Source organism: Balaenoptera borealis (genome assembly GCF_965194805.1).
Source record: "Balaenoptera borealis genome assembly, chromosome: 3".
Lineage (NCBI taxonomy): Eukaryota > Metazoa > Chordata > Mammalia > Artiodactyla > Balaenopteridae > Balaenoptera > Balaenoptera borealis.
In genome coordinates, this window is record NC_138866.1 from 206,024 (window position 1) to 226,327 (window position 20,304).

The 20,304-nt window shown below is 53.7% G+C and overlaps 2 protein-coding genes across 9 annotated transcripts in view; one reads left to right on the top strand and one right to left on the bottom strand.

Moving 5' to 3' along the window:
* Positions 1-20,304, top strand: part of BRF1 (BRF1 general transcription factor IIIB subunit) — a 71,787-nt gene that overhangs the window by 34,210 nt on the left and 17,273 nt on the right. For 6 of the 8 annotated variants that reach the window (XM_082386292.1, XM_082386287.1, XM_082386290.1 and 3 more), the window contains 2 exons: positions 8,239-8,270; positions 11,355-11,427. The exons of the other annotated variants lie outside the window; for them this stretch is intronic. In XM_082386292.1, coding sequence (XP_082242418.1) covers positions 8,239-8,270; positions 11,355-11,427 — 105 coding nt within the window. The remainder of the gene's footprint in view (positions 1-8,238; positions 8,271-11,354; positions 11,428-20,304) is intronic. 8 annotated transcript variants of the gene reach the window in all.
* BTBD6 (BTB domain containing 6) lies at positions 12,447-14,994 on the bottom strand. Its single transcript, XM_082386294.1, has 4 exons — positions 14,533-14,994; positions 14,354-14,444; positions 14,094-14,212; positions 12,447-13,924 (listed from the first exon to the last, which is right to left on the bottom strand). Exons 1-4 carry the CDS (start codon positions 14,901-14,903, stop codon positions 12,892-12,894), a joined length of 1,614 nt encoding a protein of 537 aa, XP_082242420.1. The 5' UTR covers positions 14,904-14,994; the 3' UTR covers positions 12,447-12,891.

Consider the following 20,304-nt stretch of genomic DNA (forward strand, 5'->3'; position numbering starts at 1 on the left):
CACAGCGAAGCCATCGGGGCCTTTAGCTTTCTTTGTGGTAAGATCGTCCTTGTGGCTTCAATTTCTATAGTAGGTGTGGAACTATCCAGCCTTTCTGCTTCTCATTCCAGTTTTGCTAGGTTGTATTTTGCAAAGCCTTTGTCTGTGTCACTTCAGAGACCAGATGTATCAGAGTAAAGTTATCCTTAACATTCCCGGTTTCCCTTTCGTGTCTGTGGCACTTGTAGTGACGACCCCGCTGTCATGTCTTATGTTTGTAATTTTGCCTTTTTTCTCTTTGATCCGTGTTGCTAGGGGTTGCCAGTTTTATTAGTCTTTTCCTTGGTAATGACTTTGTTGAGATGAAATTCACCTGATATGTTGTGCAAGTCACTGGTTTTCAGTTACATGCACACAAGTGTGCAACCGTCACCACAGTCAATGCTAGAGCACTGTCATCGCCTCGGAAAGGACGTCTCTCATGCCACCAGTCCTAAACGAGCAGCAGCCTGCTTTCTGCCACTCTCTGTTTGCCTGTTCTGGACATTTCATGTAAATGGAATCATATAAGCTATCATTGGAGCTCTGTGTTTAACTCTGTGAGGCACTGCTGGACTGTTTTCCAAAGTAGCTGGACTATTTTGCATTCCTGCCAGCAGTGTAGGAGGGTTCCAGTTTCTCTACAGCCTCACCAGAGCTTTTATCAGCCTTCTTAAAGAACCAAACTTTTGCTTTGTTGTTTATCTGTATTGTACGTTTATTTTATATTTCATTGAATACTTTTATTATTTCTTTCCTTCTAATTTCTTTCGGTTTAATTGACTATTTTCAGCTTTCTTAGGTTCTTGATTTTCATTTTTTCTGTTTCTCCTAATACAAGCATTTGAGACTATAAATTTCTCTCTAGGCAGGTTTTAGTTACATCACACAGTTTCGATGTGTAACATTTTTACTATGATCAGTTCAAAATATTTTCTAATTTCCATTTTTATTTCCTTTAGATATTAAGTCATTTAGAAGTGTACCACTTGTTTTGAAAACAGTTGGGAGTTTTCTAGTTATCTCTGTATTATCAGTTTCTAGTATAATTCCATTGTGGTCAGAGGACAAACACTGAATGATTTCCCTTTTTTCCCAGTGTGCTGAGATTTGATTTACAGCTCAGCGCATGGTCTATTTTGGTGGCCGCGTCATGTGCACTTCAAAGGAATGGGTATCTGCACCTGTTGGGTGGAGCAGTCTATAAATGTCCATTAGGTCAAGTTGGTTAGTCCCGTTCAAATCATCCTTGCCGATTTTTCAGTCCCCTTGTTCTAAAGAAGAGTGTTAAAATTCCCACTGCAGATGTGGACTTAATCTACTTTTCCTTTTATCTTGTTTGTTTCCCATTATATTCTTTTTTTAAAATAAATTTTTTTATTTTATTATTTTATTTTATTTATTTTTTGTTCTTTTTGGCTGCGTTGGGTCTTCGTTGCTGTGCGCGGGCTTTTCTCTAGTTGTGGCGAGCAGGGGCTACTCTTTCTTGTGCACGGGCTTCTCACTGCGGTGGCTTCTCTTGTTGCGGAGCACGGGCTCTAGGCGCGTGAGCTTCAGTAGTTGTGGCTCGTGGGTTCTAGAGCGCAGGCTCAGTAGTTGTGGCGCATGGGCTTAGTGTCTCCGCGGCATGTGGGATCTTCCCGGACCACGGGCTCAAACCCGTGTCCCCTGCATTGGCAGGCGGATTCTTAACCACTGTGCCACCAGGGAAGTCCTCCCATTATATTCTGATGCTGTGTTAAGAGGATACAGATTCAGGATTCTGTATCTTCCTGGTGGAAATGACGCTTAACATTATAAAATGTCCCTCTTTATCACCAAACGCTTTTCCCCTTAAATTCTACTGTGTTGGGTGTTAGTATAACTATACCCGCTTTCTTTTGCTGAGTATGTGCGTAGTCTGTCTTTTCCCATATTTTAAAATTCAATGCTTTGCGATATATTTAAGGTATGTTTCTTATAAGCAGCATATAATTGCTACTGAACCAAACTTAGGTCCACTTGCCCACACACAGTAAAGCCAACCTACTGACACTGGTTGTGGTGAAGGAAAGTGCAGGGTTTATTGCAGGCGCCAAGCAAGGAGTCCAGGCAGCTAATGCTCAAAAGAGCCAAACTCCCCAGAGGCTTTCAGGGAAAGGTTTTTAAAGACAGAGTGGGGGAGGGGGTTGTGGGGGCACGATCAGCTCTTGGACGCTCTTCTGATTGGTTGTTGGTGAGGTAATCGGGAGTCAGCATCCTCAGCCTTCTGGTTCCAACTGGTCTGGGGTCTACAGGCTTGTGGTCACCATGCAGTTAACTTCTTCCACCCGGTGGGGGTTTCAGTATCTGCAAAACAGCTCAAAGGGCGTGGCTCAGAATAGTACCTATTGCCCTTGAGGAGGAACTAAAGGTCCTTGCCTTTGTTTAATGGCCAAATTGGTATTATTTTGTCTTGCTTGACTGTTTTCCTTTCTTTCTGCAATTTTTTTCACTGCTCTGGTTAAATTTATTCTTTGACTAAAGTTTTTCTACAGACAAAAGGCAGATGGAGGGCTTGGGTGAAGTGGAGGAGTCCTGTTCTGGGAAGGCCCCATAGGGTCCTGCTCGGTTACATAATTATGTGTATTTGTCTAATTTTTTTATCTAGTCTTAAAATATTTTTTATTGGAAAATTTCATCCATTTAAATTCAATGTGCTTATTGATATATTTGAATTTAATTCTAATATCTTACTATTTTCTGTTTGTTCTCTGTTTTCCCTTTCTTACAACCTCTTAGAGTAATCAAGTATTTCGTTATTCTGTTTTCCTTCAAATACTTTGTTATTTATTTACTTATTACTGCTTTGGTGGTTACCCTAGAGACTGTGTCCTGTGCCCTTGACCTTAAGTTAGAAGCTGGCCTTTCCTGGCAGGACACGCTCGCCCGGGCCCTGCTAGGGGCACTGTGGGCACTGCTTCCCCAGCCGTTAGTGTGTTCACTCACACCTACCTGCTCTGACCCTTTCCATTCCTGTGTTTCTGTGGTTTCATCTGGGATCGTTGTCCTCTGTCTGAAAAACAGTATGCCTGCTAGGAAAAGACTCCTTCAGCTTTTATGTGAAAACATCTTTGTTTTGTCCTCATTTTGAAAGATATTTTCAGTGAGTGTGGAATTCTGGGGCAGCAGGTGTTTCTCCTGGAGCTGTACTGCTGTCGTCCCGCTTCTGCCTTCTGCCTTCCGTGGTGCTGTGGAGTGGGCTTTACATCATCTTGTCACTGTTTGAAGGTTACCGTCTCTTATCACTACCTGCTTTTAAGAAATATCTTTGTCTTTCTTTCAGGGGTTTGACTCTGATGTACTTAGATGTGGTTTTCTTTCTATTTGTCCAGCTTGTTATTTGTAGAACTTCTGGAATTTGTGACTTAATGTCTTTTGTCTGTTTTGGGGAAATCTTGGGAGGTATCTTTTCAGACATAGTTTCTCTGCCGTTCTTTCTCTGTTCCCTTTCTAGGATCCCAGTTACACACACGTTAGACCCTTTCCTCATGTCTCAGGTTGTGTTGTGTATTTTCCATTCCGTTTTTTTTTACTTTTCCTGTCTCTGTTTCACTCTGAATGTTGTCCAGTGACCTGTCTTGAGTTCTTTCATCCTTTCCTTTGCAGTGTCTAACTGGTTGTTAAACCCATCTATTAACTTCCTAACTTCAATGATGGTTTTACATTAGATTCTTTTATTAGATTCCAGTTCTTTGGTAAAATTCTCCGTCTCTGCAGTTATATGAAAGCCTTTAGTAACTCCAACAGTGGGGTCATTGGTGGGTCTGTTTTTATTGTCTGAGTTTTCTTTTGGTTTTGGTTATTTGGTCCTGTCTGTTGTCATACTTGGTAAGTTTTTATCGAAGTGCTGGATATAGTGTTTGAAAACCTGTGGCAACTGTGGATAATTTTGCGCCCGCAGGGGACTTCGTTTCCTCTGGCAGGCAGAGAGTTGTGGGGAGCTAGCCCGGGTTCAGTGGAGGCTGGCCCGTCTGGGTCCTCACTGCACATCTTGGGATGTGCTCGGCTCAGGACCTGGGCAGGACCTGGCAGTGCCATCACAGGGGTCCCTGCCCACTTTCTCTTCTCCAAGCTGACTGCCGCTGGCCGTGGCGTTAAGCCTTTGCACCCTTGTGGCCGTGCGGAGCAGGAGCTGACCAGGGCCTGGAGGGAGCCTGAGTGCATGGTGTTTGGCCCACTTCTTGACAGTTGGGTCCCTCGAGGCTGGCTGTCTTGGAAGTCCCTGAGTCCTACATTTTATCTTCCCTCGGGTGGGACTCTGTGAGCTCCAGGCTGTGGCCTTGACCTCTGCCTTCTGCTGTGGGGGCAGCCAGTGCCCTGAGGGGGAGCAGGAGCAGCTGGCAGGCCCCCTGGCACAACAGGAAGCCCTTCCTTTTCCTAGGTGGCTCCTGGCTGCTGCCCGACCCCCCCCACCACGCACCTCCGCGTCCAGGCGCCGCCCTCCCTTGTCACACAGCCCTGTAACTCCCCTTGATGCCTGCTTCCACTCCCGGCCCCTTTGAGGATTGCCTCCGGGACTTGGGTGGTCTCTTCGAGCCTTACATCAGGGCTGCATGTCGCTGTGCAGGTACAGCTGCACTGCCAGGTGATAACCGGTGCAGCAGGACACCAGGGAGAGGTGTCCTGGTGGCCTTTGTCCTTGGTAGGGCGTGGCTGCGAGCTCCTGCTCTAAACAGAGCTGTGGGCCGGCTCGTGAATAACTGCCAGCTGGTGCTGGCTGCCTGGGGAAGGGCTCGCCAGAGCAGGGGGCACCCCGCGGGGTTGGAGGGTGGGTGGGTGCTGGGCAGGTCATCCTTCTCAGGGAGGTCGAGGTTTGGCTCTTTAGTGCTGATGGCACCGTTGTTCCTGGGACTCACCGTCTCGTGTCCGGTACGGCCCCAGGAGGGTGCTGTTGGCTCACGTGGCTGCACCCCTGGCCTCACTGTTCGTCCTAAAGTGCGGCGTCCACGCACACACATGACATTTCGGACCTCTGGATGTGCAGGGGCAGTTTTTCACCTGGAGAGACACTGTATCAGAGGCAGCGTAGAGGAATATCACGTTCTTTTGACCTTTACTTCTGCCTTATTTAAATCTCTGTAAACTTTTCCTTTGACCAAAAATGAGTCTCAGTTTAAATCGGGTCCTGTCTGTGATTGTTTTCCCAGCAGTGCTGTGTGGGCCCGCCAGAGGGTCTCCCATCCCCTCGGGGCGGAGCTACTCCTAGGCCCCAGGGGCAGTGGTGGCCCAGTGTGGGCCGCCGCATGCTTTCTAAACCCACTGGACGCACTCTGGTCTTTGGACCCTCAGGAACGTCCAGGATCTTCTGAAGGTGTTTTATCCGCCACCCTTCTTTGTGCTGATGCACCTCTTCTAGGACAGGCACTGAAGTGGGTGTTCGTTGAGCAGAAGTGCCGCTTGCTAGAACACGACTGGGCCCCAGGAGGACGGGAGGGAGACAGAGAGGCCGACAGAACTACACTCATGCTGAGCCAGGGCTTCACGCAGGCCTCGTCTGTGGGCTTACTTACCGTCCCAGCAGGTTTGGGGGTCTGGGGTCTCTGCACTGAGGTTGGACGCAGCTGCCTAGCAAAAGGGAACGGCTGCTGGGAAGGACGCTGGCCCAGGGGCCAGCCAGACAGGAGACTTTTCCAAGCCATAGAACCCCAAACGCCCATCAGCTGGACCCACTGAGGCCCGGGGGGCGTTGGGGGGCTCTGGCCCAGGATGCGGCCTGAGGGGGGCGCCTCGTTCAGGAAGCACGGAATTCAGATCATCCTGCTCAGAGAGGAACCAGGGCTGTCTAGACATTCCTGTGGACACGGGTCAGGTGTCCTGCCATTGTCATTTCAAGGACAGCAAATGTCATTTCATTGTAACTTGGTTAAAAGTTGAATCCCAATCTCCTTTTTAAAATATACACATTTCCCCCCCCCATCATTTTATTATGAAAAATATCAAACATGTGGCAAAGTTGAAAGGATTGATTATGCAGTGGGCGCCCCCCACCCCAGTGGCTCCATCCACACTTTGCTAGTCTATGCTCGGCCCCCTCCCACCCGCCAGCCGTCCCTCAGACTGTCCTTTTTTGGTGTTTTTCAAAGTAGGGTGCAGACATCTATCCAGTGCCCCCAAGCCCTTCAGCAGGCAGATTATTAACTGACTAGATACCAGTATTTGTTTATGGTTCTTATTTCCTTTTAAGGTAAAATTGGCATAAAACGAAATGCACAGTCTTCATCATGCCATTTGATGAGTTCTGAGGAGTGCACGTGTCTGCGCGACCAAGTCTTCTGTCGGGATGCAGGGCGGCACCAGCACCCCACCCCAGAGGCACCCGCTCTCCTGGTGACGCCCGTGGGCTAGTTTTGCTTGTTCTGGAACGCCCTGTCCGGGATGCGGGTGTGTGCTCTTCTGCAGGTCTGTGGCCTGGCAGGCCTCTGCCGTCTTGTCTCCATGTGGCGAGTGTGTGACAGGTCATCGGGTGTCTCTGTTGACGGACACCCGGGCTGTTCCCGGTCTTTGCTCTTGTGCCGGAGCTGCTGTGAACATTCTTTTGTCCTCTCCTCGTGGTCGGAGGCCCTCGAGCAGGGCCGGTGTTCCACTGGGCGCCCTGCCGGCGGGCGTGGCAGCTGCGGTCATCTGTTGCTGTTGTAGGGGTGCTTTAGTTTGCTTTTCTGTGATAGCTGCTGAGGAGGGGGGCTCTTTGCTTCTCTTCATGAAACATCTGTTCAAAACTTCTGCCCGTTTTTTTTGCATTTATTTTATTAGTATTATTTTTAAAATAGACTTCATTTTTATGAGCAGTTTTAGATTTATGAAGAAATTGTGCAGAGTTCCGTATTCTCCACCCAGCACAGAGTTTCCCTATGATCAGCTCATGTTAGTGTGCTGTATGTTACAATTGATGGACCCGTGTTGATACAGTACTGTTAACTGAAGTCCATAGCTGATGTGAGGGCTCACTCTCGGTGGTCCACGCTCCACGCGTTTGACGAGTGAAAGGCCACGTGTCCGCCGTCGTGGTGTCATACAAGCGGCTTCGCTGCCCTGAAAATCCCCTGTGCCCCGCCTGTTCATCCTCCCACCTGACCCTTGGCAACCCCTGACCCTTTCACCGTCTCCAGAGTATTGCCTTTTCCAGAATGTCTTAGAGTTGGAATCTTACGGCATATAGTCTCTTGGTTATGTTAATTTGTTCTGTCGTCACCGATTCCTGCTCATATATTTACGGTGGTCTTCCTTTCATTTCTTGTGATTTCACTTCTCTTTTTTTCGAAGTTCTTCTCACTGGTTTGTTGGTCTGCACTGTGGCATTATCTGTCTTCCTGTGACTACACTCCCTGATGAAACGTCTGCCTTCATACGGAGAAACAAGGTGCCTTTGATTCAAGGACCTTGGAGGCCATGTTCAGACACTCGCCGCCTGGTGTGAGGCTTTGGCATTGGGACTTCCTTTCTCCTTGCTCTGTTGGGCCCAGGATTTCCCTCTGGACACCTGGTCTGGGCTCTGGTTCAGCATCATGGGGATTTCTTAGTCACTTCTCAAAGCCATAGCACATCCATGAATGACACTAATTTCACTTCATTTGACAAGTTGCCTTTCTCAGTGGCTTGTGTTTTATATTTCTGTGTATGTGTCTGGCTCAGTTTTGAATCGCTTAGGACATATTCTGGTTACTACTTAACCATCTGCTGAGAGCAAGGACAGGTCCCACGCCAGAGTTCCCACAGCTGCCCCCTCAAGCACCAGTACCGTAGTGGTGCCTGCCGGCCACCAAAGGTGGCCTGGTGTGTGTGTCTGTCCCCCAGGAGCCTTGAGTCCTGGGACAGAGGACACTGCTGGGCACCCGGCAGCCGCTCAGTGGATGCTCGTGAGACTCAGTGAGTGTGGTCGCGCACTTCTTGGGCAGGCCGGGGCAGGAGGCCCCCTCGGAGCAGGGGACCCCTGGCTGGGCAGAGCCCACACAGATGCGGGGGCCGTCCTGCAAAGGCAGTTGCACTCCAAGAACCGTGTTGCAGGCCCGCACCCCAGCTCCACTCCCCCTTGTCCGGTAGTGACTCGGAGGTCTCCCAGAAGGTGAGCCCTGACGCGGCTGCCTCACTCTGCCGTCATGGTCCAGTGCCGAGCTTAGGTCTGCAGCCAGGCTCTGCCTCCTGGAAGTTGTCGGGTGGCCGGAGCCTGTGGGCCTGGGCACTGCTCCTTGACTCCCCTTGCAGACATGCTCCTTGACCTCAGCGACCTGCTCCAGGTAGATGCATTTCCTTTCTCAGTCCCTTTCCTGCCCCGGTTGGGAGGGTCCACAGGCGAAGGACACACAGGGTGTGGGTCTCTGTTTGGAAACTGGCAAACAGAGTGGGTAGGGAGACAGTGGACACAGGGTGATGGTGTTGTCCCGGGGGCTGGGCAGCCCTGGCCTTAGAGCCAATGGAGAGACCCAGGTGAACTTTGTCCAAGGCAAGGGAGATTCTTTAAAAGAAAAAAAAAATGGACTCACATGCATACGTTTTAAACAATATAAAAAACTACATTTACAGTCTATTTAGAGAAACTTGCTTTCTGAGTTCCAGGAAGGCACCTCTCATTTCCAAATGCCTGACGGTAATGGGAAGACCCAACAAGAGGGACACCTGTGTGGACGGGACGCTCACGGGGTGGGAGCAGCGCTGGGGCGGAGCCGCTGCAACTCCGCACTTGTCCCTGGTGGTGGCGCTGGGGCTGGGGTGAGCTTGGCCCCGTGCCCTGGAGCTGGGCTCTGTGGCGATCACTCCGCTGAGGGCTCGGAAGGAGAACTGATGTCGTGGAAAGCAGCCGTGACCGCAGTGTGAGGACTCATGCAGGACTCGCAGGAATCCCACGCCCCCGGGGAAGCTTCCTCGCGAGCCTGGCGCTGTGCTGCCCGGGTGCTGGGCCTTCAGTGCCCTCGGTGCCGGCACACAGACCTTCACTGAACTCAGATGCCGCCTGCATTTGTGTTCTCCCAGGTGCCTTTATAAATGGCATCTCTCAGGAGCCCTGTTGAAACATTCAGGGGTCACGCTAAACATAATCCCTTGGAATCGTGAAAATCCAGCACTCCATGTGCCGTGTTTGGTCAGGGCAAGGCCACGTGGCCTGGTTTCCATCCTGGTGACTCCCCAGGAAGGACAGGAGTGAGGGCTCGCACAGGACAGCGCTCCAGAAGTGCTTGGGCGCCGCTTGGGAGGGAGAGGGAGGTGTTCCAGTACTTTCTTGCTTCACACCTTGGGAAGCGGGACACCAGTCAGGGTTCAGGTGGGAGAGGGTGACAGAGTAGATGCTCCCACTCACCTGGGGCTGGATCAGGGCCCAGCGGAGAGTCACCGTGCTGGCCAGTGAGACCCCGTACGTTCAGGCTGGAGCCACACAGACAGTTTTAACACCTCAGGTGGAAGGGTGAGCCTCGGGCCCCCTGGTCTTGGGCAGAGCCCAGCCTGGGCACTGGGAAGGTGGGAGGTGACCTGGCCCCGCCCGGGAGGGGCTGGGACAGGCTCAGCGCTCACAGGACACACGTGTCTGCAGCTGATGTGGGTGTGGAGCACGCGTGTCGGGCGAGGGTCCCACTCGGGGGCTTGCACTGCCGAGGGCTGGGCGCTCGGAGGGCGTGGGCAGAAGACCCAGGGCCCCCTCCGTCCTCGCTCACACGCACGCCCAGGCAGGCTTCCTCCCGGCTTCAGCTCACAGCCAGCACCCTCTGCGCCCTGGGGGTCCTGGCAGGACGTCCCTTTGTGCCCCCTTATAGTGAGGCTGACACAGAGGCACTCGCGTGCCTGGGCCACGGCCCCTCAGAGGCTGAGCCGGGAGCCCTCAGGGTCTGCGGAGCCTGCCCGCCATGTGCTAGGGGCCAGGGAGGGCTGGCCACCCACACACAGCCGCGGACACGGGAGAGTGACCGTCAAAGCATCTCTGGCAATAACCACGCATTTTACAGGCATATCCTTTTTAAAATTTGATTTTCCACTTGAAGTTGTTCAGAGAACGCTTTCCTGCAGCATTCAGGCTTCGTCTGCCTAGGTCCCGGGGTTGGGGTGGTGGGGGTCACGGCGTGGGCAGGCAGAATCGGGATGTGCTGCGGGGAAGGCGGAGACGGCACGCCGGGTGGCAGGTCCGTTCTGCTCTGGTCTCAGCGGAGGGTCGGGACGCAGGAGCCTGGTGGGAACCCAGCGGAGGGAGGTGCACACCGACACGCGCGCTTCGGTGGCAGGCACCCCGGGAGCCCCCAGCCCTTGGGATGGGGATCTTGGAGGAGGGCAGAGTGACTGCCAGTGGGGTGGGGGGTGCCCTCTGCTGCCTGGACAGGGAGGCCTGGCCCCCGCTGGGAAGGCCCCAGGCTGCCTGGTGCCCACAGGTACCCTCATCTCCTCCCCTGAGGAGACTCAATGTTGTACCATTCCTTAGCACCCTGGTCCCCTGGTGGCAGCAGGCGCCCGTGTGCCATCTGCAAGCCCCGTGATGGATATGGCACACAACAAGGTCTTCACTCTTCCTCAGCACCTTTTCTGGTGCCCTCTTGGGTGCTGGGCCGAGGGGCTCACAGGCCAGGCTTGATCGGGTGAGGGAGCTCTCTGAGGCAGAGGGCCAGCGCCAGCCCTCCTGCGAGGCCCGAGTCCTGTGGGCAGGGCTGGGGTGAAGACAGGTGGCCAGGGGTTTCTCCAGCTCCGGCTGGGCCGGCGAAGCCCACAGCTCGGGCCTGAGGCGAGAGCCTGGGCTTGTCTCGGATCTGCGCGCCATCCACGCCTCCCCTGCGCCGCTCCTGCCGCCAGTCCGCTCAGCAGCGCCCTCCCCGCGAGCTGCCCAGCCCTTGGCCAGCACCAGGCAGGCTGGGAGGACAATGCCCGGCCAGGCCCCGGGCTCAGTCGCGCCCGGGGAGGTTCTGGCAGGGGACTGGGTCAGGGGCAGGCTCCACGGTGGATCTGGACTTGAGGTGGGAGCGGTGGAGGGTCACTGAGGCCTGCAGAGCCCCACAGCCAGGACTGAGCCGGCCCGTGGGGACAGAAGAGGATGCCCCCGTGAGCCCCTGGGAACGGGGGAGAGGAGTGGCCGTGGGCCCCGCAGTCGTGGCGCCTTGCGCACTGGATGATTCTGCTCGGCCAGCTACTCTTGAGGCAGCTTTTCTTCTCAGCAAGTTCAGTCGTTGCTGAGATAGTGGTAGAGTCTAAAAAAGCCACCTGGGAGAGGGAAGGAGTGCCCTGGGCTGCTCTGGGGGCTCGTGTGGGGCAGCAGGGGGGGCTCTTAAAGACTGAACGATGAAAAAAAAAAAAAAGCAAACACTTCCTGCACATGAACGCCCTTCTTAGTTGTGGTGTCTTCATGACAGGTGAACGTTTACGTGCTGGGGAAGACGTTCCTTCTTTTGGCGAGAGAGCTCTGCATCAACGCACCAGCAATAGGTACTGTGGGGCTTACGGGGTGCGCTGCCGGTGCTCTGGGTGGGAGGGTGGCACGTGCAAGGGCAAGGGCCTCACAGGGAACAAGCGTCGCCTGGAGGCTGCCAGGAGCCCAGCAGCCTGGGGGGTTATTTCCGGTTTAAAACCAGAACGCTGTGGGCAGTGCCCGCAGGTAGGGATGGAGTGAGACGAAAGTGCTGCGTGGATGGGGGCCTGTCTCTCCACCTCTCGAGGAGCACCCTTGGCAGCACGGTGCCTCGGGGTGGGCAGGCCCCCTGCAGACAGAGCCGGGCCTTTCCCAGCCACGGTTGGTCGGCCTTTATGGCAGCTTTACCGTGAGGACTGTTTGCACAGTTGGCTTGGAGGGGCTGCTCCCTCCTTCACCCATCAGCGTCTAGAGGCACATCTCCTTGTACTAAGGAGGTGGTGTGTGGGGCCAGGGAGGGTGGGCAGGGTGTGCAGTCCTGGGTCACCCACAGGGTGGTCCCCCGGGGCCGGAAGGCATGGTCCAGCAGGGTGGGCCCGGAGGAGGAGGGCCGCAGGCACAGGGAGACCTGGGGCTGGGGGCTGTATCCCTGTGCCGCGTGACACGGTCCCTCCCTCCAGGGGTCATGCGGAGGTTTTTCAGAAACAAAGCAAATGCCCAAGGAGTTTGCAGCAAGGGAGGACAGAGGCAAGAGGCTCAGCGAGCCTGCCTGACGCCATGGCACGTGCGGGCAGGCTGCTGGGAGCCCGAGGTGGGAGTCCGCCCTCGGGGGCAGGAGCCCTGGGCCCGGCAGAGCCCCCCCACGCCCCCACCCAGTCGAAATCAAACAGTAGGATTTTGAGCAGCCAGTGACACTCCAGGAAGTAGACACAACCTGACACCTGGCTTTTTCTAGAGCGGTCTGGCTGCAGCCCGGAGAGCAAGCCCTCCCAGATGGCGGAGGCCCGGGCTGCCGGCAGAGGGCAAACTCGGCGACGGGTGGGCCTCTTGGGAGTACCCGCTAAGCACCGTTAGGGCAATTTGAGACTCGCAGTCGTTTATCTACGTGCGGCTCTCATTTTGTTAAAACTTTATTATGAAAATCCACTTAAACAGGTGAACTACTTTAAGTGACTTTTCCCATTTTGGATTTGAACTGAAGATCTTAAGCTTAGAACCACTTAGAATAGAATCCAAGAGGATGCGAGAGATGGCAAAGCCCTCAAAGCAGGCGGTGTGGGTGCCCCTTGGAGGGAATCTGGAGCCTGCCTTGTGCCCCCCAAATCTGCCCTCCACCTGGGACGTATGCCCCAATGTACAAGAGATGCAGAGACCGAGGCTCTGGCTGTGCAGGAAAGTGTCTTGTGTCACAGCTTCAGGCTCCAGCCGACCACTTGCAGAGGAGGCACGCCGCGAGCGCAACCTTCGAGGTGGCGGGTCACGGGCTGCCTGTAGAGAAAGGGCCTGCCACTCGCCGTGCACCCCTGCCACCCCACAGCGCCTCAGGCGTAGAAGATGAGCTCGGGGATCTGGCCGCCCTGGACCCCGGTCCCGTTGGTGCTGTCGGAAGAGCACTGGAACTGGAAGGTCACCTTCCCGCACTGCACCTCGGTCATGCCCTCCTGCCCGAAGTAGCTGAGCTCGCTGCCATCCAGGACGGCGCTGGCGGTGTAGAAGGTGTCCTGCTCCACCTGCACGGGGTGTTCAAACCAGACTGAGAAGGTGCTGCTGGAGCCGTCGGAAACAAACGTGGTCAGGTTCTGCGCCAGGACCACCCCCAGCCGCTTGAGTTCAATCTTCACGCTGTACTCGGCTCTCCCGGAGCTAGAGCCGTACAAACCCAGACCCGCGATAAACACTCTCCTGTCCACGGCAAACTGGATGCTGTCGCAGCGCCCGCGGTAGCGCCACTGGTTGCTGCGGTAGGCGGAGGACTGGAAGCGGTGGCACGTCTGCGGGGCGAGGCCCTTCCTCTTGGTCAGGGGGAATTCGAGGAGGGGCTTGTTGGCCGCCGTGTACCACAGGAAGATGTTGTGGGTCTCCTCCAGCGTCAGGATGTCCGACTGGGCGGCGCCGTTGGCGAACTCCTCCAGGGTCATGGTTGGAATTCGGACCAGGTAGAGGGCTGGCCCCAAAACATGCCTCTTGTTGCGCGGGGTGACCGGCAGGCCCTGCCGCTTGCACTCTGCCTCGGCCCAGCTCAGGACTGCCTCGAAGACCACAGCCTCCTTGGTGTTGAGGGCCTCCCGCGTCACGATGATCTCCAGCGTCTGCCAGTCAATTTCACAGAAGCCTTCGGACCTCAGGGCCATCTCAGCCTGAGCATCGATGACCTCCCAGCAGCGCTGGGTCAGCTCGGGCTCCTCAAACAGCCGGCTCTGGGACAGCAGCACACAGGCGTTTTTGGCTTCCAGACTCGTCTCCAGGAAGTTGACACAGGCTTTTGCTAACGCGGGGACAATGTACTTCTTGGCGGCATACAGAGTGGCCAGCACCGTGTCAGCTTCCAGGTCAATCTCGTCACTGTACATGTACCTAGGCAGGACGGGGCCAAGTCACAGGCTGCGTGGGGCACGCCGCGCACCCAGGGCCTGGGACAGGAGCCCTCCGTCCCTGTGGACTTCAGGGAGCTGCAGGCAGCTGGCTGGCGGAACCAGGCAGCGAGGAACCGCCCCATCCTTGCACCCTGAGGAGGCAGACTTACTTCAACAAGATGAGAAAAGCTGTAGGTTCCACGTCAGGGATGTGGATTTCTGACTTGACTTCTGCCAGGTCCCCGTAAAACATGGCATAAAAGACAGAGCTACCCACGGCCAAGACATACTGCGGATGAGAGAGAGAGAGCTGCCCTGAGCCCTGGGCCCTCCCTGCCCCCAGCGGCTGCCACACCCGGGAAGAGGACCGTCCATACTCGGGAGGCGGCCGGTCGCCTTTGGGAGCTCAAAGGGCCGAGCCTCTACCAACCTTGTGGGCAGGCACCCTCCGGGCCGCGCCCGGGGGCCCCACGACGAAGTGCACGTCGGCCATGAGCTCGTTGTTGAACATCAGCGCGTTCCTGCAAAGGGCAGAGGCACAGGACACGGCTCGGGGCTCGCGTCGGCGCGGGGCGCGGGCAGGGGCGGGGGCGCAGGCCCCGGGCTCACCTCTCGCGCAGGGTCGGGTGGAAGGACTGCCAGTTGGGGCTCTCCAAGTTGTTGTTGTCGAGTGCGGGCGGCGCGGGCGCGGGCGGTGGCAGGGCGGGCAGCGGGGCGCTGGGCCGTCCCTTCCTGCCCGCGGCGGCGGCGGCGGCGTTGCTGTTGGCGATGTCCGTGGCGGTGGCGGCCGTGGCTGCGGCGCCGGCGGGCGCATAGAGCTCCGCGGCCATCTTCGCGGGCAGGGCGGCCTCCGCGCGCGGGGGCGGCGCGCCGTGCGCCCTCGCGCCGCGCCGGGGCCTCGGGGGCGGCTCTGCGAGCACCAGGAGCGCGGTGAGGCACTGCGCCACCCGGCCGTGCAGGCAGGCCAGGGGCAGCAGCATGGGGCCGCGGCGGCCCTGCGCGCGGGGGGCCGGCCTGCCCGGGGCGGCGGGCGCTGCTCCCTCGCGCCGCCCCGCCCGCACCGCCGCGGCGCCCGCGCGTCACGCCGCGGCGCGGCCCCGCCCCGCGCGGTCGACGTGCTCGCCTGCGGCTCCGCCCCCTGCCCGGCTGCGCCCCGCGCGGCGTCGTGCTCGCCCAAGGCCCCGCCCCTTGTCCGGCCCCGCCTCGCCCTGCCCCGCCCCGCGCGGGCGCTTGCTGGAATCCCGCAGCGGAGGTGCGGGAGGGACCGTGTGGGCGCGGGCCCGCGGCGGAGCGGCCGGCGGCGGCTTTGGTGGTTTTGGCGTGGTCCGATCTCTGCGCGGGACCCCGACGTGGGGGCTGCCCCTCTTCGAGGCCCACTCTGCAGCCTGCGCGCCTGTGCTGTCCGGAGTCCACGGGGCTGTCAGGGGCGGAAGGGACGGGATGAACTCCCGGAGAGACGACCCCCCTGGGCGGCCGTCCTAACTAACAGGTGAGGTGCTGTCTCACAGGGGGTTTGAGTTCCTCACGGTCAGTGATGTGGAGCACCGCGTCAGGTGCTTGTTGGTCACCTCTGTGTCTCTGGAGAGAAGTCTCTTGTACTCCTTTGCCTCTTTTTGAATCGGGTTGGTTTTGTCATTGCTGAGATTTAGGCGTATTCTACATATTCTGGAGATTTATCCCTTACCGGATGCATGATTTGCAAGTACTTCCTCCCATTTTGTAGGTGGCATTTTTCACCCTGTTGACTGTTTCCTTTGCTGCACAGAGGGTTTTAAGTTTGGTATAGTCCCATTTGTCTGTTTTTGCTTTTTGTTGCCTGTGCTTTTGGTGTCATGTTCAAGAAGTCATTGCACATTCCAATGTCATGCTCTTCCCTTACGTTTTCTTGTAGGAGTTTTATAGTTTCATGTCCTACGGTTAGGTCTTTAATTCATTTGGAGTTGATTTTTGTATATGATGTGTGAGATAAGGGTCCATCTTTTTTCTCTTGTATGTGAGTGTCCAGTTTTCCAGCACCATCTGTTGAAGACGTTACCCTGTCCCAATTGTGTAGTCTTGGCACCCTTATCAGAGATCATGTGACCATGCATGTGTGAGTTTGTTTCTGAGCTCTCTATTCTGTTCCATTGGTCTATATATGTCTTTGTATCAGCACCATAGTGTTTTTGGTTTTATCTTCTAAAATTCTTTTCCTGGTGAAAGTAATTTATTTATATATTTATTTTTCTTTATTACTCCTTTTTTCCTGTATTAATATTTTTTCCTAAGATGGAGGTTTTTAACCTTTTTTTTTAATGTTTCATTTGGCTTTAGAATATTTCCATTTCCCCTTTTTTAGCCCTCTTTGCAACACTCATATAATCTTTTTTTAATTAACTTTTTTTGAAGTATAGTTATTTACAATATCGTGTTCGTTTCAGGTGTACAGCGCTGTGATTCAATTATACATAGATACATATGTATATACATATACATGTATACTTTTTCAGATCCTTTTCCCTTATAGGTAATTACAAAATATTGAGCATAGTTCCCTGTGCTTTACAGTAGGTCCTTACTGGTTATGTATTTTATATATAACGGTGTATATGTGTTAATCCCCACCTCCTAATTTATCCATCCCCCCCCCCTTCCCCTTTGGTAACCATAAGTTTTCTATGGCTGTGAGTCTTTCTGTTTTGTAAATAAGTTTGTACATCTTTAATATTCCACATATAAACAATATCATATGATATTTGTTTTTCCTCTGGTTTACTTCATTTAGTATGATAATCTCTACGTCCAACCATGTTGCTGCAAGTGGCATTATTTCCTTCTTTTTTAAAAAATTTTTGGCTGCGTTGGGTCTTCATTGCTGCGCACGGGCTTTCTCTAGCTGCGGGAGAAGGGGCTTCTCATTGCGGTGGCTTCTCTTGTTGCGGAGCACGGGCTCTAGGCGCGTGGGCTTCAGTAGTTGCATCACGCGGGCTCAGTAGTGGTGGCTCGCGGGCTCTAGAACTCAGGCTCAGTAGTTGTGGCGCATGGGCTTAGTTGCTCCGTGGCACGTGGGATCTTCCCAGACCAGAGATCGAACCCATGTCCCCTGCATTGGCAGGTGGATTCTTTTTTTTTTTTTTTTTTTATAAGCAGTTTACTTATATGTGTGGTTTTTTTTTTAATTAATTAATTAATTTATTTATTTTTGGCTGTGTTGGGTCTTCGTTTCTGTGCGAGGGCTTTCTCTAGTTGTGGCAAGCGGGGCCCACTCTTCATCGCGGTGCGCGGGCCTCTCACTGTTGTGGCCTCTCTTGTCGCAGAGCACAGGCTCCAGACACGCAGGCTCAGTAGTTGTGGCTCACGGGTCCAGTTGCTCCGCGGCATGTGGGATCTTCCCAGACCAGGGCTCGAACCCGTGTCCCCTGCATTGGCAGGCAGATTCTCAACCACTGCGCCACCAGGGAAGCCCCTGGCAGGTGGATTCTTAACCACTGTGCCACCAGGGAAGTCCCTCCTTTTTTATGGCTGAGTAATATTCCATTGTATACGTGTAGCACATCTTCTTCATCCACTCCTCTCTCAATGGACATCTTGTCTACTGTGAATAGTGCTGCTGTGAATGTCGAGGTGCATGTATCTTTTCCTGATATATGCATAGGATTGTGATTGCTGGGTCATATGGTAACTCTATTTTTAGTTTTTTAAGGAACCTCCATACTGTTCTCCATAGTGGCTGTACCAATTTACATTCCCACCAACAGGGTAGGAGGGTTCCCTTTTCTCTACACCCTCTCCAGCATTTATTATTCGTAAATTTTTTTTTGTTGATGGCTATTCTGACTGTTATGAGGTGGTACCTCGTTGGAGTTTTGATTTTCATTTCTGTAATAATTAGTGATGTTGAGCAGTTTCTCATGTGCCAGTTGGCCATCTGTATGTCGTCTTTGTAGAAATGTCTATTTAAGTCTTCTTTTTTGCCTGTTTTAAAAATTTCACTTTGTTAGTTTTTTATTTAACTACTTAGTTCATTATTTTGTCCTTACCTAAGCACTTAAGTCTATTAAGTTACCTAGAAAATTGTTCTTTAATTTCCTAATAGTTTGTCTGGAGGTGAGGGGGCTGTGTACCCTTGTCTTGCTAATTTTTAGTTTTCTTGCCCTTGAGGTCAAAGGGCACATCCTGTGATATTTCTGTTCTCTGGGATGTAGGGAGGGTTTCTTTGTTCTTTAATACACGGTCAATTTTCATAACTGTTCCACAGACTTTGGAAAAGAATGATTACTTTTTGTAAGGTATTGACTTTAAAACATATTTGTTAAATTGAGCCTATGGTGATGGCATCCAGTTCCCCATTTGGTCTTTTTTTCCCCCAAGCCAGTCTGTCAAATTTGAGGGAATTGTGTTAAAAATCTCATATCATTGTGGTTATGTTAAAATCTCATATCAAGTGTGGAAATTTGTTTGCAACACTTTTTGCTTTATTTAATGCTTTCTCCTTCCCCGTGTGTCTACAGATTTGTGACTGTTCTGTCTTCTTTAAGATTATCTTGTCCCTTCCATCCTAAGAAACACCTGTCTGTGTCCCTTTCAGGGGTCCCTTGCCCTGAGTCCCTTGTTGCTGCTCCCTTCACGGCTGCCCTTTTCCTCCTGGTGACCTGCTTCGTGGGGCCCAGCAGAGCCTTTGGAGCTTCACCTTTTTGCATTATTTTTAAGTGTCTCTTGTAAACACCATATCCTGGTTTTAGCGCTTTGGTGCAAGCTGATTAGGGAATTTAACTTAACGTTGTGTGACCTATACTTGTGGTTTGTTATTTTCTCCTAGTTTTTTTTTTTTTTCTTCTCCCTACTTTAAATGCCCCAGTCCATTCCACACCGATCGCAGACTGCTGGCATGTTTGCCTTGAAATTTTTACCAGTACCACAGTTTTCTATTTCAAGAACTAATCAGCGTCAAAGTCCCACCCAAATCAGGATGAGATCTTTTAATGTGCTTTTAACTTAATCCCCAGTTCTGATGGGTTTTGTTTTATTGTAAATAATTAGAAACCTTAGCAATTATATTTTTAAAATATGTTTTCTCCCAATAATATCTTTTTAAGCAACCAAATAACCCCCCCAAACCCCAAACCAACCCAAAACAAAACACCCACAGTGGAAGTAGGTGTAGCTCCAGACTGCCTAGGCTCAAATGACACTGCCCCATCTTGGACACCTTGTCGTCTCTGAAAGGGGGTTAAGTGGTAGTAGCTGCCTGTTGTCAACCTAAAACAGCCAATTACGTTACCAGCAACATGAGTTTACTCGGGAGAGGCAGGGGAATTGTATTTCGGGACCCACAAGCTATGGCAAACCACAGGCAAGTCCTGCAACAAAGGAGAGGAGCCTTACTTTATGGGGTGGGGGGCGGGGGGAGGAAGTTGGGCGGGGCTGCTTTGAAGGTTTTCCAGTCTCCATTGGAGGAAAGTGAGAGTTGAGGGTGGTGGCGGTTTCTCATTGGCTGGGCTGTTGCTGGGCCGGGAGAAAATCTTCCTTCCTCTTCCCAGGGCAGCGCACCAGCTTCTTCCCGCCCAGAGGCGCAAAGCAAGCTGGGAAGGAGGGTCTGGTGTGAGAGCGCCCCCTTCAGGGCTTCCCGCCTCCGTTTTACGCGAGGTTACCCTTATTTATTTCCACACTGTGTTGGCTGGGCTGAGCTGGGTGGCTGTTAGGGTCCAGCTGGCATAAGGCAACCAAGAGGCACTGCTCCCTACGCCACCACAGCCTCCTCGGTCAGTGCAGGGGAGTGTCCGCCTGAATCCATGTGGTCCCTGGACGACCCAGCCTGCTTCAGGGGCGGCTGCCAATCTCTGTGGCCTCAGAAACCTTCCCTGGGTCCTTTATGTGAGCCAAGGCTGGCAGGGGTGGAAGAGGTGCTCGTAGGATCTATGGGGCTTCCAGGGGCCAGAGCTCAGTCATGAATGCCCTGTAGATGTAGGGAGGCCAGGAGAAGTGGGCAGGCTGGGGCCCAGAAGGTCGGTGCTGGGTGTTGGTAAACAGCTGGGGTCTCTGACACGCCTGCTTGCGCTGCTGTTGGAGGTGTCAGAGATGAGCTGACCAGTCCCCTTCCCTCCTGTGCCTCCCAGGGTCTTCCCGATCTGCCCTTCATCCTCCTCCGTCTGCCTGTACACACCTGCTTCCGGGCCAGCCCGTCCCCTCCTGGAACCCCCTCCTCGGGCCTCCGCCCCGGCCCCCTGAGCACAGCCTTCCTGGATGATCTTGTCCAAAGGAGGTCTCGCCCCGCTATTCTCTGTCTTAGGGCTCTGCAGGGTTCCTTCAGTTGCCTATGGCAATCCAGACGCTTAGCTGAATTGAGTAAATTACTTGGCTGTTTTTGCCCGCTCTGTGAAGCTTCTAGCCCAAAGCCGCGTG

Coding starts and splice junctions, on each gene's coding strand:
- BTBD6 (XM_082386294.1), bottom strand. CDS start 14,903: ATGCTGCTGCCCCTGGCCTGCCTGCACGGCCGGGTGGCGCAGTGCCTC. Junction 14,445..14,532: donor CACCCGACCCTGCGCGAGAG/GTGAGCCCGGGG, acceptor TGCCCTTTGCAG/GAACGCGCTGATGTTCAACA. Junction 14,213..14,353: donor GGAGGGTGCCTGCCCACAAG/GTTGGTAGAGGC, acceptor TCTCATCCGCAG/TATGTCTTGGCCGTGGGTAG.